Below are 17705 nucleotides of genomic sequence, written 5' to 3'. Positions count from 1 at the left end.
ACATGTTTGGTTGGAGTCTTAATGGACAATCTCCCATTAGCCTCCCGAGTCGTAAGATAATTTCAAATTTTATATCTACTTCGACTATTCAGACTGATGTTTCTCGTTTGTGGGAAATAGAGAATGCGGGGTTGGATATCCCGTCTTGGTCATACGAGGATAAGTTGGTGATATCTTTGTGGGACAAAGAGCACAGGAAAGTGGATGGTCACCATGAACTTCCCATTCCTTGGAGGGACAGGTCGGAGACCCTCCCAAATAATTTTGTTGTTGCCAAAACTAGGTTAGACTCGTTGTACAAGAAACTTGTTAGGAACGGCTCTTATGATAGGTATAACGCTGAGATTGTGAAACTTGTAGATAACTGTTATGCAGAGGCAGTACCAGATTCAGAGTTGTTCATGGTGGACAGGATATGGTATTTACCCCATCATGCTGTAGTGTCAGAGAAGAAACCAGACAAACTTAGGGTAGTTTTCGATTGCGCTAGTAACTTCAAAGGCAAGTCTTTGAATGATCGTTGTATGCAGGGTCCCGACATGATTAATAAGCTTCTGCCGGTCTTGTTGAGATTTCGGCAACATAGTATAGCAGTTCAAGCAGACATTGAAGCTATGTATAATCAAGTTAGGATCCCAGCCAGGGATAGAGATGCCCTACGATTCCTATGGTACATTAATGGTAAATTAAGATACCTTCGTATGACGTCACATTTGTTTGGAGGGGTGTGGTGTGCGGCTAGCTCCGCCTATGCTCTCAGGCGTACAATTACTGATCTGCCGAGTGTGATTCCGCTTGTTAAGTATGCGGTTGAAAGATCGTTTTATGTAGATGATTGTCTTAGTTCTGTGTCGAGTAAATCAGATGCTGAGATCATTATTAGGGAAATCCCCAAGGCCCTGAAAAGTGGAGGGTTTAAGTTAACTAAGTTTGTAGTCAATGATTTCAGATTGCTAGCTGAAGTGTCCGTGGAATGTAGGGCTAAGGAAGTTCTAGATTTTGGTACTAGTAGTGAAAGCAGGGCTTTAGGTATAAAGTGGATGGTTTCTCGCGATGAGTTCTTCTTCGCACTGGAGAAAGATTTTGGTGGCTTGTTAACCAGGAGGAGAATGCTTAGTATAGTTTCGTCAATTTTCGATCCGCTAGGCTTGATAAGTCCTGTAGTCCTTTCAGGCAAGCTCCTTTTCCAGGAAGCTACAGCCCGTGGGTTGTCGTGGGATGAAGAGATACCCCCTGATATTGTAAGGGCTTGGGACACCTGGGCTCAGTCGTTGTCTTCTGTTAGTCGTTTGAGGGTACCTCGTTGTATAAAGCCTTGTTCCTTTGATGATGCATTCATCGAACTTCACCATTTTTCAGATGCTAGCTCTAAAGGTTATGGCTGTTGCTGTTATGTACGCTGTGTAAATAGGAAAGGGGAAATTCATGTACAGTTAGTCATGAGTAAGAGTAAAGTTGCTCCTTTAAAGCTACGTACTATACCTCGTTTGGAGCTGCAAGCTGCTGTGTTAGCCGTAAAGGTTGATTCTCTGTTGAGAAGGGAGTTAGCTCTTGAATTTGCTAAGTCGTATTTTTGGACAGACTCGGAAGTTGTCTTGAAGTATATTCACAATGATAGCAGAAGATTCCATGTTTTTGTTGGCAATAGGGTTAGTCTTATCAGGGAGTTCAGTGACCCGCAACAGTGGTTCCATATTGAAACTAAAGCTAACCCAGCTGATCTAGTTACTAGAAATTGTTCCTTCTCAAAGTTTAATAGTAGTAAATGGTTTAACGGTCCTGACAAATTGGGTCGGTACAAGAACGATTGGCAAACTGCTAAACTTAATTCGCTCGTCTTAACGGATGACGATCCTGAAGTCAAAGAGACGGACGTCACTGTGGGTTATACGACTGTTGCTGGTCATGTGTCCCCTCCTGGGTTAAGTGATGCTGGAGATTCAGATGAGCCATTATATAGGATCATGAATCATTATTCTTCATGGTTTAAAATGAAGAGAGGTTTAGCGTGGCTCTTGCGTCTTGTGCGATTTTTTAAGGGGCAGAAACCTTTGGGCAGATTATCTGTCCAAGAAGTTCGTCGTGCAGGAGATATCCTCCTCCGTAAGAGTCAGTCTTCTAGTTTCTGTTCTGAGTTAGAAAGGTTAAGTCAGGGTAAGGCTGTCAGAGCATCTAGTTCCCTTAAAACTTTAACTCCGTTTCTAGATGGTAAAGGGCTTCTCAGGGTAGGCGGCCGTTTGAAAGAGTTTGACAGCAAACACCCGTGTATAATATCTGGTAAACATCCTATTGCTGAGTCTATTGTTAAGGACGCACACAGTATCGCCCATGTTGGCATTGAGTGGGTGCTAAGTATTGTAAGGAAGGATTTTTGGGTTACAAAGGGAAGGCCGTTGGTCAAGAGGATTGTTAGGGCTTGTGTCACGTGTCGACGCTTATATTCTAAGCCCTGTGTACAACAAATGGCAAATTTGCCTAGGGAACGTATTGCGGCTAATGTACCCCCCTTTATTCATGTGGGCATTGATGTGTTTGGGCCTTATTATGTCAAATTTGGCCGTTCTGAAGTCAAGCGTTATGGCTGTTTGTTCACCTGTTTAACAGTCAGGGCTGTCCATATCGAGAAGTTGGACTCATTAGATACAGAGTCCTTCTTGAATGGATTCAGGCGATTTGTGGCACGTAGAGGGTGTCCAGAAACCGTATTTTCAGATAATGGCACAAATTTTGTTGGGGGTGAGGCGGAGTTGAGACGGGGCATGAGAGACCTCTCTAATAAGGTAATACACGCTTATGCAGTGAAGGAGAATTTTGATTGGCATTTTATTCCCCCTACTGCTTCTCATATGGGGGGAGCCTGGGAGCGCATGGTTGGTGTAATTAAAAGAGTCATGTCTGCTATCCTCCCTAGTACTGTGAGACTTACAGATGAGATTTTGGGGACTTTGTTTTGCGAAGTCGAAAGTATTGTAAATGGTCGTCCGTTGACAAAACTCAGCGACGACCCACGTGACCCTACGCCTCTTACTCCCAACCATCTGTTATTATTGAGACATGGCCCTCGCATTCCGCCTGGCAAGTTTGAAAACGTTGACCGTTTCCGTCGCCGCTGGAGGCATGTCCAGCACCTAGCTAATCAATTCTGGCGCAAGTGGTTGAAATTGTATCTGCCTGAATTACAAAAGAGGTCTAAGTGGACGGGGGTCACTGATAATCTGGCGGTCGGTGATTTGGTTTTAATTTTAGATGAATTGACTCCCCGTAACCTCTGGCCGTTGGCGCTGGTTGTTAGCGTTAATTGTAGTAGAGATGGGTTAGTTAGGTCGGTAAGAGTTAAGACTAGGACTACCGAACTGGTTCGTCCTATTACTAAGATTGTTCTACTTGAGTCGGCACTCTCATCTTCCTAAGTGTTTACACGCATTATCGTTGAAATTCCATGTTTTATAGTTGTTTATTTTTTATCTTCCTGATTGAGCTGTCAGGTGTGTCAGGCTTTATGGTTGTTTATTTGGTAAAGAAGCTTTACGTCACAATTTTGATTGCTAAAGCTGTTATGGAATTTATTGTACATCGATGGGGTGGTTTAGGTATTGTAGGTTGTTATACTTGAATATGACGTATTCCAGTGGGGGGAGTGTCATCGTTGCCGATGTGTGATATTTGCTTAGCGTGACCAAATGGAAATTTCCGCTTGGTCGAGGTCGGGCAGAGGTCAATACTGCCCATTTACTAGTTGCCTTTTATATCCACCTCGATTTGCATACTTATGTAATCGATGCACAATTACGTAATCGATGTATAATTGCGTATTTTGTGGTGCACATGCTTCATTCCTCTCCTGGCTCAGAGAGGCGTCGCATGTGTTCCTGTAGCACTGTTCCTTAGTATGTAAGTATTCTAATTGTTTTATATAAGTATTAAGGGGCTTGATATTGTAATTGTATATCTCTTTTAATATCGCATTATAGATATTTGCCTTTAATGTGATGTTGCTGCAGGCTCGTGCCTGTTATTTATTATTGCCTTTTTACTGTGTATTTGTTGTTTGCTTATTTGTAAGAGTATCTGGAGTAGAAAATATCGCCAGAGGTTATTACTTTGTTGGTGTTCTGTACATTCTCCAGAAAGCCGCCGTTAACCCCAGAAAGCCGCCGTAAACCCCAGAAAGCCGCCGTTAATCCCTGTAAACCCCTGTACACCGCAGTTTGTCGTGCTGTTGGTTTTGCCCGGTAACGATTGTAAGTTAATTATCAAGAATGTATTTGTCGCCAATCTTTTTCTCTGTCTTGTTTCATGTTACCAAATGTTATTTGTTATACTTCTTCCTTTTTGTGCATTGTTTTATAAGAAGAAATATGATGCATTATTATGTTATTATTATGTTATTATTATGTTATTATTGATTTGTTCAATTCATGTGTTTATTTCACCAATGTTTGTATATTGATGTATTGATATCTTTACTTTCTAGTTTTCACCGTGGTCTTGTTCAAACCACGCGTGTGAATAAATGGGCTAAAACATACAACAACCTTGTTCAGCTTCATTGAGCGTCGTCTCGGTGACAGATAACTTACAAATGATAAACAATCAGACGAAATACAAATGTAGGCCTAAATAATACACATTTAATACAGATACAATTAAAAGCAACGACTTTGCAATGACAAGAAATCGTGCACCATACTGACCACCAATCTAATTATCCACACGTCATTACACAGGCTACTACTCTCGGTCCAAACGAAAGACCCACATAGATGCGTTCATTTGAACACTCGCCATTATCTAATGTTTCATTTGCTATTTTCTTTTCTTAATTTCGTGCTTTATTCACGGTTTTCTTCTATATCCAAACCTAGATTGGGATGTTTTCTAATACCTAATCTGTTATTTTCACCCAGCCTGTGGCAAATTTCACGTAATAAACAGCTTTTTGGAAGCAATTACATGAACTGACCGACCAGAAATTGTTTGTGTACAGAGATTTACTGTAACTTTCAACAAAGAATAAAATTTCATTCGACTTTTGCTAATATCTACAAGTCTTTGCAATATCATTATTTTTTCTTTTCCTAAAAGATAAAATCACTTGTTAGACGTTTTTCGAAAGAGGGAAATGACGGGAGATGGAGTGAAGACAATCCCCTTGTTTCTCAGGGACGGCTGGAGAAGTTTGAATCTGAGGCATGAGTGGGGCGTGAAGGGGAGGGGGTAGTGGCGAAGGGGTGGATTTGAAGGCCAAAATTTGGAATATTAAGAGGACACTTTCTAACCGCAAGATGGAATATGGGCACACATCGCGTTAACACAGTATGGCACATCTAATTAACCAAAAAAAAAATGGGATCATATTAAGATTTTTCGAAAAAAAGTGGGATGTAAAGTTCCCTCTCTCGCGTAAAGGAAAGGAAAGATTAAACAACATAGACGGCCAAAATGAAACCAATAGGTGAATTTGTATATACCTCTAAATACACACATTTGTATCATACAAAAAAATTTGAATGAAGTAAAAAGATAAAAAAAAGCAAAATATAATAATAAACTTTATTATAACATAATGTGATAGATTAAAGGGCAAAACCAGAACACTCTTGCAGACTGGGGCAAAAATATATAAAAGTCTAGATATATTGTTTAATGATCCTTTTCGTAAAACAAAGAAAGGTAAATCATATACACTGAACACTGACAGGACGAGAAATAATACGAAACGCGAGAGAGAAAAAAAAAGGTGTCATAGTTATGTTCCTTACGTCACACAAAGTGACTGTAGTATACATGAAACTATAACGAGTTCGTTTTCTGACTTTCGTATACGATATAAGAAAACAACTTCACAAACTTGCTATCGTCACGTGTGGAAAGTGATTCTTTTCTTTTCTTTTGTAAGATTAATAGTCAGAACAGTAGAGAATTTGAAGCTAAACTACTCATAAAAAGGTCCGTCGACGAATTCTCCATTTGGTCTCCCCTGAGATGTAACAGGTGACAGCTTGATGGACTTAAATGAGCAAAAATCTATTTGGATTTGACTTTGAGGCAGGTTTTTTTTCTCTCCTCCTTTACAGTGACTTGATGGCATTACCGTATTTATATGCTTGTGAATAGAGTGGACATTTTAGAGATCTCCAAGGGAAAAAAAGCATCCCAATCTACTCTTTGAATTAGTGATAAACCTTTCAGAAAATGCCATGAAAACTATTTTCAATCTCTAACGGTATAGCTTGGATGAGAGTGAGTTCAAATGATTTACAGCGCAATTAGGTACTGTTAGGTGTGACAAGGTAATATGAATATCAAATTCCCGAAGCAGTAAGAAGATGACACTGTGCATGATGTAGAACTTACTCACTGAGTTTAACGTTAGTATCTGTGTTTACGTAACATGACATGCGCACTAGATCTGTATATGTATAGTGCCTTAATATAACGCGTTATGCTGTAATGTGCGGTGGAAAAAAGTATTTTTTTTTAAAAGGATTCAATATATTGTGAGAAGAACACGCGCTGATCAAAGGAGTTTGTTCTGTTGTGAAGTGTCTCCCAATCAATGAAAGTCACTGTCACTTCGTTGCAATCCTTATTATTTCTTTTAATTTCCTTTTCAAGTTTTACAATTTGATAAGGAAGGATAAAGAACTCTGCCGAGTCGTCAGTGAACCTATGGATTTGACAAAATAATTTTCAGGAATTGACTATAGAAGGGAATAGAAAACAACAAATTTCAAATCTTTAGATAAATAGCAAAACATAGAATTTATTCTCGAGATGTATACCGCTCCAAATATAACAGCATGATCGAGTAATCTAGACTGTCAATTAGACATGCATTAATGATGGTTGGGTTAGTATCTTCTTAAAGAACTACAGATTGCATTAGAGTCTGTATTTTATTATAGTCAGGTACACTATCTGACAAAAACACAGAAGAGGTTCATACCTCTGTCTCCACCCCTCTCCCTCCTCTCTTTCTCCCTTCCTCTCCCTCCACCCTCCCCCTCTCTCTTCCTCTTCCCCTTCTCTCCCCCTCTCTCTAGCAAAAATGTATGATGTATAATAATAACAAGTACCGGTATACCTTACAATTCACCGCAATTATCCACACCATCGCTAGGAAATATCCATATAGGAAATTGTTCATGATTTTCTTAATGATATATATAAACGTCAAGAAAGTGTATAACTTTTTGCATTAGTTAATACCACAATTCTCAATAGTACTTTGAAGTTTGTATATGTATAAAGTCGCACTTCACAGGTAAATGACGGCGGCAGGAAAAAAAATCGTTGGTCAATGAACTCTTCTTCCGTTATTTGATCTTTACTTTAATACTCGAGTGATCGCTAATAGCATTCACTTCAGTGCCTAAGAGATTTACAGAAAAACAAACCTAGATATTAACAGACCATTTGCATTCTCGAATACTTTTTTCCTTTTTTTTTTTAGTTTTTGTCGTTCTTAATCTCCTATTTCTTCCCCTTGATGCACCAATATCGCGTATATCGAGAAGGTCTCCCCGATGACTTTACAAATTACAAGACATAAACTGTTTTAAAAGAAAAGAGCAAATTTTTATCAGTACAGGCAATCATTACCATGTTCTTTAAGATAGACAAAGAAGTCGTTGATAAGAAACTCCTCTACAATCAGCGTACTGAATCAGATACGTGCTCCAACTTGAAGTGAAGTTTCAGCGTGTACTGCAGCTGCGCCTAGACCATGCTCAGATGCGTCCATGCGTCGATGCGTATAGTAAGACAGTTCGTTGTACTTTGATGCAATTACATTAGTATAGCTGACAATAAAATACCGGTTTACTCACGGACAGTCCATGATCATTTTGTTTGTATTTAGTTTAGATTGTACTTTTGTTTCTTAGTTTTCTTGAGTAAGGCGAAGGGCTCGATCCTAATTATGTAGTTTAATTATATAATTATGTAGTATTATAACTATTATAGTTATATATAGTGTTATATATTAGTTTATATTATATAGTATTATATGTTACATATTATATACGTATTATATATTACATATATTATATGTATATTATGTATTATATGTTATATGTAATATATGTATGTATATAGTTGCTATATATTATATATTATTATGTATTATATCTTATATATATTATATATAATATATGTATTATATATTGTTATCATATTGTAATTATTGTAATAATGTAATTATTATTATAATTACTTATTATAATTATGTAGTACTTGGCGGCTGTTCTTATAGAGACAATTAACGCGATCGCATTCCTAATTGGGATTAAACAAAAGAATACTTTCTTTTTCAACTTTTCATGAATCTGCAGGGACCGAGGTTAACAAGGTATCTTCGACCCGCCGTATTTCCCTATCTCGTCAGGCTCACCCGAAGTCTCATGGTGTTATCAATTAAAACTGGTAAAGGTGAGCACCCGTCAATTTTTTTTTGAAATGAATAAAAAACAGTCACCGTGTCCAGATAGCTAACAATAAAACGGAACATGATGACTTGGCGATCATGGAATCAATCAAATGACTGATTGATTTAGCCATCTATTCTGGAGATCCTATCCATTAAAAGCCCGAAACATATGAACGTTATATTATATGTAACCGTTTCGGGCTTCTAGATTCTGACAAACGAACAAAGATTACGTTTGCATATGGTATATCTACAAGATGAAACCATATCATTGTCATTTTATAATTATATTCGGCTGACTACTGTTCGTACACACTTCAAGCAGAAATATAACTGCCAAAGACCTTTAATACTGCACTAGTCTTAAATTTTATATGAGAGAGTCCTTACCCATGACAATTTCTGTGAATGTAACGTACCGTTGTGAATTGAGTATATGAAATATTCAATGAATAAAAATAGCCTATCTATCTATACTCCACATGGTATACGGTATACCTCAAATATGCAGATAAATTATTAAAGCGATTGTGTTTCTGTCATAAAGCACGGAATAACATATAGAGATAATATTAATTACATTATTTCAATTCAGCTCAGTGTCTGCTTTCGCCCTCGTGATTTTAACCTCTGTTTTTTTGCTTTTCCTTCCTTCAAATTATCAAGAACTTAGTGTATTGACGTGATGCCATTTTAGAAACCACACGTACATTTTTTTCTCTTTTGTAAATGACCAGTCCATAGTTTCCGCTTCAAGACTTTTTTTTTGCTGCAAACAGCCTGAAATACTCTGTTTTTCATGGACGTTATTATTTGTGTTGGCTTCTTACGTTTGTATATCTACACCCAATATGTGCCTCTTTTAAAAGAGCACTTCGCGAGATCATCGTGGATTTAAGATACATCATCATAAATGCCATAGGATGTCCTTCAATATACAGTTTGGACATTTCATATTAGCCCCAACAGCCTAAGTGAATTTAAGAGGTACACCACTACAACGGAAATCCTATAACACGTTGAAAAAAAAACCGTTAAAAAATTAGCAGTAGGCGGCGGAAATACGAACATACTTGTCCACTGGTTTAAGCTACATGGACTTTTAAGACCCCCTCCCCCCTCCCCCTCAAAAAAAGAACAAAAAGTAATATTAGAAATCGGGGTAGAACATGTTTTATCTTGGTAGAAAGTTAACTTAATCCTTTGATGGTGTTGTATTCAAATGGCTTAGGCCTTGGAATTGCAATCTAAGGATTGCAGGTTAGAGTCCTGGCCAGATCATTGCGTTATGTCTTTGAACAAGCAACTTAATCTCCATTGCCTCTCTTTACCCAGTGTGTATGGACGGGGGGACATGCGAGGTAATTTGTAATTGGAAGTTGTTTGCTCCGGTTTGCTGCCCGCAACCTATGAAAAGTTCCCACAGGGCACACCTAATTTGTTGTGTCTGGGAGCGACTGTTTGAAATGGTGCATATGTCGGGGTGAGGGGTGCGACAAGCTACCAATGAACAAGGGTTAACTGTTATAAAAAAGTCGAGTGAATAGGCCATAATTGGCCCTCGTAAAAGACTGGAAACCAACTTTTCTTTTCTCTTGGAAATTGATATAGGTTAATGCATACAGAGAAAAAACAGAGAAAATAACACTGCAATTGTTTAGCCTTCGCCAAGGCCTGATCCGGTCATTCGTTGGGTAATCTACTTTTTCTATACTCCCGAGACCGGATCGTCCTTGTAAACTTAACTTAGCTTGCATCGAGGGAGTGAAAAAATCGACGAAACAGCATGCAGAGCTGATATTTACAGAGGGAGGATGAGAAAATGGCTTCATCTATTATGCCATTACTGATACCACTTTACTGATATATTGTTTTGTGACATTAATGACATAAAATATTACGTTTCATTAGCAATACACCCCCCATAGATCCCATTATTTATAATTCATCCCAAAATATAAATTTGTAACTGTCAATTTTTGTTGTTAAAAATCCTAAAAGTATTGGGAAGCATGCAAGGTGTGCAATAACTGAGGCACTACTTTACCTTAGGCGCCAAATTAACATGTATGGGATATGGGTCATTAGTTCGTTAGGCTGTCTGAACACATCGTATACATCGTGATTAACGTACCATGAATGTATGCAATAAACTGTGTTTACAACGTAGAAAATACAACTAAACGGTCTTATGTAGTTTCGCTAAAAACTAATAGTATTATTACTAATTATACATAGTTATACTATTTGTACATGATGCAATTACTAGCAGACTGTAGGCATGTACTGTACTATACCGTACTGAATAGTATACTGATGGCCTACGGTTCTGTAGTGAGTTGCTGTACTGTATATTATGATAACAGTTGCTTGCGCATGACTGTACTGTAATGTACATTGCTGTGCTTTACTGTATTGTATTGGACTGTATTGTACTGTACTGTGCTGTATTACACTGTACTGTTTTGTATTGTACTACAGTACATGATAGTTTACTGTATTGTATTGTATGCTTCTGTACTGCGCTGTATTGCTCTGTACTGCACTGTACTTTACTGTACTGTATTCTACTGTACTGTGTTGTACTGTGCTGTATTACACTGTACTGTTTTGTAATGTTTTGTATTGTACTACAGTACATGAAAGTCTACTGCACTGTATTGTATGCTTCTGTATTGTGCTGTATTGCACTGTACTGTACTGTATTGCACTGTTTTGTATTGTACTACAGTACATGAAAGTCTACTGCACTGTATTGTATGCTACTTTACTGTGCTGTATTGCACTGTACTGTACTGTATTGTACTGTTTGTATTGTACTAAAATACATTAAAGTCTACTGTACTGTGTTGTATGCTTCTGTACTGTGCTGTATTGTGCTGTATTGCGCTGTACTGTACTGTATTGTATTACAATACAGTAGAATCTACTGTAATGTATTGTATGCTACTGTACTTTACTCTATTGTACTATTTTGTATTGTACCACAATACATGAAAGTCTACTGTACTGTATTGTATGCTTCTGTATTGTGCTGTATTGCGCTGTACTGTACTGTATTGTATTACAATACAGTAGAATCTACTGTAATGTATTGTATGCTACTGTACTTTACTCTATTGTACTATGAAAGTCTACTGTACTGTATTGTATGCTTCTGTATTGTGCTGTATTGCGCTGTACTGTATTGTACTGCAATACAGTAGAATCTACTGTACTGTATTGTATGCTTCTGTACTGCATTGTACTCTACTTTTCTGGCATGTATTGAACTGTGGTAGTCACTACACTGTACTGTATTGCACTTTACAATATTGCACTCTACTATACTATACCGTACTGCACTATGATGCACTGTACTGTAGAGGTCTGTACTATATTGAAGTTCACTGTGCTGTACTTCACTATACACTACTCTACTATACAAAACCCTACTCTACTCTTTTCAACTATACTAATGCTGCCGGCCAGTACATTATTTTTGTGTGAAAGTAACTGTTATTAACAGTTTCGCGGGCCGGACAGGGTAGATATCTATCTGAATATGAGTCCAATGCACATTAAAACTCTGCCTTTGAAGAATATCGGGTTAGGATAGAAATGTAAGGGGACAAAAAAGGTTACGTCACCAAGGTTTTGCTCAGGTTATCTTAAAATGCACGATATAACAAGCCTTGATGTGTTCATGATTGATTTGGGGCATTTCAGTCACCATTAATAATGTTGATTCGATACTTGAATGAACATTCATTTTCAAAATGACTCTAGTGTGTTTACCATACTGCTGTGGAGGATGGGGGAACGGGTGGAGGGGGGGGGGGATTTAGATTGCTCATTGTCTCTATACATTTTACCGCATGCATTGTAAAGGATGTGTCGGTGATATCCTTACGAAGATATCTAACGGCACCACATGATATATTGTTAAAGTTTCCAATAATTAAAACGACGACCGTTTGCTCTATTTTCATAGCTCATTTGTCCAATTTAACTCATCTCTGTCCATCTGTCTCTCTTAATGTGTTCTTAGTTGGTTTTTCGTTTCAGTCAGCCTCTGAAACAAGATCCTGCAGGGATCGAAAAGGCACGCCCTCTAACTTTTACATATTTACCTACATAAGCTTTTTGTAGTAGACAAGCAGTTTGCTAACACCTCCCCCCCCCCCTCCTCACCCCACTCCCACCCCACCTCTCTGTCTCTCTCTCTCTTGATTTTATGGTTAATCTAATCTAAACGAACTATTGAAGCTTACGTAGCTAATTATTATTGAACTAGTTTTCGTTTGCCGGTATATAGACATATATACTTCAATACGGGCATATTAAAATTGCTTTTCCAATGAAGCAATCAAGGGGTAAGAAATGGTCTAGTTACACGAACTCAAAATCGAGAAATTGTTTGGATAATTCAAATGAATGGATGGTATATAGGAATTATACTACATACGTTTCTGGTTGTGAATAAATCGAATGCTTTGAATTGCAGATGACAATGTACGTACAGTGGAACTTTCATACAACCTATTCAGATATTCCTAACGCATAGCGTGATCAGTCGGTATACGTACCGAATAGCCTATGTCATTATAATATCATGTATATATAGGCTAACCATTGAAATGCATCAAAGTAGATCCCTGAGGTGCGTATAGACCCCGGTTATGTAGTAAGTCAAAGTTACGTCAAACACGCACATATATCCAATTAAAGTAGATATTTCGTAACGTAATGAAACTAATTGCGCGCATGGCCTTCCAAAAGTGCCAGATGACACACATTATGATATGGTTACGAATATAACTTGTTAAGAATTTTCATCTTATAGATGGGTTGCAGTGGTGATGAAGGATATGAAATTTATTTGACTGATGGTGGTGACGTGTTATGCTGGACAACTATGAGTGTCATTTTAGCGATGTGAAAAAATAAAATAAGACATTGCAACAATGACAACAATGGAAGTAGATCAATGGATATTGACTTATGCACTTGAATTGGGAGGTGTTGGGACGGTGAGTGAGGGGGCGGTGGGGGGGGGGCTTATATTTTGCCATTAACATTATATTTCATGTGAGATTACAATAAATGAGGTATAATGAAACGATCTTAGAGTCACATACATAGATGAATAAATATTCAAAAATTAGGAGAAAATGTCCAAGGTAGATAGTACGGGACAAAAAACAACATGGCGACTTCTTCAGAATTTGAAAGTACGCAAGAGAAGGCCGGGAGACAAGTGGTTTGCTTATTAGAGAAAAGAAGCAAAACCTATATGTTTGCAAGATGGATGTATAACAACACAGACTATATGTTCAGTAGGGTACTCTCCTTTAAGACTTATTGAAGATGTTCTTTATAATTAGTGTTATACAAAATACGTACAGACATGATGTGATCAGTTCGTAGTCTTGCACCAAAAAATTCCGCAAATTACAAAAACACGAATACTTCCCTCCTGGGAGAGGTAAATGGTCGGACATATTTTCTTCTCATTTTTAGCTGTCATAATGACAATTGATCAATATAGGAAAATGTGGATTCTTATATAAATATTTTCCAAATAAGCAAAGAAGTCTTGGCTCTGATAATGGAGTGCTTGTTGCCGCTCTTACTATATATAATGACAAATGCCATGATGCATGGGATAATACACGTAATTGTGCTGTTAAGAATGCCTCATAAGACGTATTTTGTTTTCGTTCGTCTTAACAGTTTCCTTAGCAACATAGCTATGTCGGTAAACAAAACGTATTTTTGAAGACTGTTCGTTTTTCTCTCTCTCGCATTCTCTTAACTCCGTTACTGGCAAAGTTTACATCATTCTAAGAACATTTCACTCCTCAAATTTACTTTGATAAGCCTAGATACCATATCTACCAGACGTTGTGGTATAGTAGTATAGAGACGTATATAGCATACGTTCAATAAAATATTGTCTGTGAGTAGAGAAAGGTTGAAGAAGGTTAATGACTTAATACACATGAACCTTTTAGCCTGCTACTAATGACCTTTTTTTGCAGTCACCGTTTGTATTATTTTTTTATTATTATTATTCCTTAGTTTGCACAGTATAAATTCTCAAATGAAACGCTAAATACAACAACGTGAGGAGTATCACTTACCTTTTTTGGCTTTTAGACTTCCCCCTCTTTTGTTGGAAATTAAAAAAACGTTCCTTTTACGGCAGTCAGACACAGTTTTCCTGAAAATATTGCCTTCCAAAACTCTACTCCACGACTTGACTCGATGTTTTTTTCCTCTACTCTAAGACAAATAGCATTCCCATGCGTAATGTTATCGACACAGCTCGAGCTCTCGATTGGCCTTTTATGTTAAGAGGTTCTCATCTGATTGGTGCTTTGTTTTGTATAAACGCCTTTTTCTCGCCTCTGTGATTGGTGGAATTTATTAAGCGTGTAGCGGACGGTGGCGGGGTCTTATCTCGACGCTATAGCGATCGACTTACAAGTGATCAAAAAGCCAACAGGTTGATTAATTTTTTTCTCTCCTCTTCCCTAAGAACAAATCGTAAGTCTTTTAAAGGACTGAAGTGAAATTATTAAAGAATCGCCGCAACTTCCGTTTTTTTTTTGTTCCGTGGAAGGCTGTTTTTCTTTTTTTTTTCTTTCTCCTTGTCTTATCTTCGGGTTGTGGTTTTTCGTCAATAAAATTTTAGTCCAACCTTTCGGTTTTAATTGTCACTAGTAATGTGTTAGGGATGTAAAGGATGTCTATATAATTCATAGTCAGTCAACTGACGGTTAAACTCAATGTATAATAGGCGGGGGGGGGGGGGGGACAAAATGGGAAAATGACAATTAATGAAGACTGTCGTTATCTTTGAATTGCAATATGCTATATACATGTGAATTGAAATAAGGCACGGCTTCACTTAAAAAAACCTGCTTAGCGATCGATACCGCCTTCATTAAAATACCACTTATGACTGAATAGTACTACAAGCACCGGGATGGGCTCTGGCATAGTGTATCCACCAGTGCGGAAGCTGGTGACAAGTTTTGGGCACCCCACATCATCACCCAGCTGAGGTGAAAGCTTTCAATTCTCCCATTATCTCTTGTTTGTTAATTGTTTTCATTTTGTGCTTCTGATAACCTGCCCGTTTGCCTTGTGCATATAATGTTACTCCTAATAGGAAAAGGCGGTTCTGTTCATCCCCCCCCCCCCAACTTGAAGGAGCTCCCCAGACTAGCAGGGTGTTATCTCCACCTCTCCCACTCCCTATCCAATACCTAACAGCATTCTCTCACCAGTAAGGTCGTTACACTCATATGGGTTGAATATGATTATGATATTGTAGTTATTAGATATATATTTGTAATCAAATTCATACAGGAGACTACAATCTCTTGTACAGCGAGAGAACAGATCATTCTCTCGAAGTGCCATTGTACTTTACTCTGGATTTTTAAAAAAAAATTTTTACATGTTTAAAAACAAATAAACGCACAGATTGCTTACTTCAGGCTATCATATTTAAAGTAAGCCGGATATTAAACTATTTCCACTTTGAGATTTAGACCTATCGAGTTGCAATGAAACGTTGATTACAAGACACCCAAAAACATCAAATGGCAGTATTGCAAATAAAGGACTATTAGTCTGTGTATCTTCCTGTTTCTCATGGTGGAAACATTTAAAATGAAACGTATTTTGTATCATTCATTGTATCAATGTTTTTTAGTATTTTGTATCATTCATTTTATTGCTCATCGCAGATATGTAATTTCCTTCTGGGATTCATTAAAGTTGACCTACTTACTTACTTACTACTGTACAGAGCAGTTTTATGTAATATTGGTATCGGTTATCTCCAACCCATCCAACCTCCCATTTCCCTTAAAAGATAATAAAACAGAAAGGAGAAAAATATAAAAAAAAACCTCGCCATAAGATTATTTAATCATAATAATTGGAGACAGACTTGCGGTGAGTTCGTTTTCGCCATCAAATATATTTGTTGTACTCGGAGTCACTTTGGGAATCTAGTCTACATTATAAGTGTAATATTAAAGTATATCAGTATTGACTCCACGTTTAAACACGCTTGAAGTTGCTGGAAGTTTTCAAAAGCACTTTACTGTAGGTTCTGAGACTCCAAATTGCTCCCAGTGATTGGAGAGTGTGTTCGTATTACAACATATTATAAGTAAATCATTGTCGATAAAACTAAATTACTTTTAGAGTGACAGCAAAATTCATTATTCAAATTGAGCATAGTTGACCATTCTCAGACTTTCTATAGAAGATTTTTTATAGAGGTAGGGCAAGGGGTATGGGATATGGGAGGTGGTATAGGAAGGGTATGGGAGGGGTGGGAGGGGAGGGAAGGGTCGGGGTAGGGTAGGGAGGGAGGGGTAGGGGAGGGGTAAGTTTAGGGTAGGGTAGGGTAGGGGTGGGGGAAGGGGAGGGAGGAGCAAAACTGATGAACTTTAAGTACTAGTATACTCGTTCTTATAGAGGGTCGTACTCGCACTAGTACCCACAACTAGGGCAATTATATTAGTACCCGATGCATGCACTGATGATATTATTTTAATTATTCCTTTGTATTTTGCAGTTACGTTATTAAGTATAAACTCCAATAGCATTATCATGTGCGTGTGTGCGTGCGACTTCTACGTCATAAGACACAACAAGTTATCAAATACATTGCACCTGTTTGAAAATGATGAAACTTATATATGTAAAGAGCTTTCGAGATACACTGTCGCTGATGCCCATGTGTGATTTTGTTTTAAATCAAGTCATTAGTGCTTCAGTTTTCTGGCTAACTCGACGTAGACAAAAAACCACATTTCTCACCACTGAACGAAGAATGGATAGATAGATGCATCAACTCAAGTGCTAGGCAATTTTTGTGAGAAGAAGAAAAACATTATATTTAAATATAAAATAAAATTAATGACTTTTAGTTTGATTTCGAGGGGCTCATCCTCTTTGAATGTTTGTTGATAGTAATGAACAGTCGTCTGTCTTGGCAAGTACGATCTCAAAACAAAAAAACCCAACTTAGGTTATCTATAGGATAAGTTAATCACCCATCGTCGGCATCATCTGTTACGGATTTTCGAACCAAGATCGAGGAAGTGATATTCAGCAGACTTATAAAGTGAGTCTGTACTCGAACTGGTACTCTTACGTGTACTCGTAGATTTGAACTCGTATTCGGTTTATTTTTGAAAACTGGTATAGACATAGGCTATATATAATATATATATATATATATATATATATATATATATATATA

General features: G+C 37.6%; 3 protein-coding genes across 4 annotated transcripts in view; 2 read left to right on the top strand and 1 right to left on the bottom strand.

Moving 5' to 3' along the window:
* Nucleotides 1-14770, bottom strand: part of LOC139969684 (uncharacterized) — an 81991-nt gene extending 67221 nt beyond the window's left edge. Inside the window, exon 1 of the mRNA XM_071974828.1 lies at nt 14557-14770. The gene's annotated coding sequence lies outside the window, so the exon portion shown is untranslated. The remainder of the gene's footprint in view (nt 1-14556) is intronic.
* Nucleotides 1-17705, top strand: part of LOC139969679 (transmembrane protein 183-like) — a 148007-nt gene that overhangs the window by 49644 nt on the left and 80658 nt on the right. Inside the window, exon 2 of the mRNA XM_071974819.1 lies at nt 8337-8433. Coding sequence (XP_071830920.1) covers nt 8406-8433 — 28 coding nt within the window. The 5' untranslated portion in view covers nt 8337-8405. The remainder of the gene's footprint in view (nt 1-8336; nt 8434-17705) is intronic.
* Nucleotides 464-4571, top strand: LOC139969678 (uncharacterized). Of its 2 annotated transcripts, none has more exons than XM_071974817.1 (2): nt 464-4241; nt 4475-4571. In XM_071974817.1, the coding sequence occupies exon 1, from the start codon at nt 525-527 to the stop codon at nt 3408-3410; it is 2886 nt and encodes a 961-aa protein (XP_071830918.1). In that variant the 5' UTR covers nt 464-524; the 3' UTR covers nt 3411-4241; nt 4475-4571. The 2 variants fall into 2 exon arrangements, with proteins under 2 accessions (XP_071830918.1, XP_071830919.1); XM_071974818.1 differs by having other exon boundaries at nt 464-3891; nt 4128-4570.

Source organism: Apostichopus japonicus, chromosome 7 (assembly GCF_037975245.1).
Source record: "Apostichopus japonicus isolate 1M-3 chromosome 7, ASM3797524v1, whole genome shotgun sequence".
In the NCBI taxonomy this organism is placed as follows: Eukaryota; Metazoa; Echinodermata; class Holothuroidea; order Aspidochirotida; family Stichopodidae; genus Apostichopus; species Apostichopus japonicus.
Note: the sequence above shows the minus strand (reverse complement) of the source record. Positions and strands in the feature narration are given on the sequence as shown.

Excerpts from the sequence above, each read along its gene's own strand:
- LOC139969678 (XM_071974817.1), top strand. The coding sequence starts at position 525 with ATGCAGGGTCCCGACATGATTAATAAGCTTCTGCCGGTCTTGTTGAGA.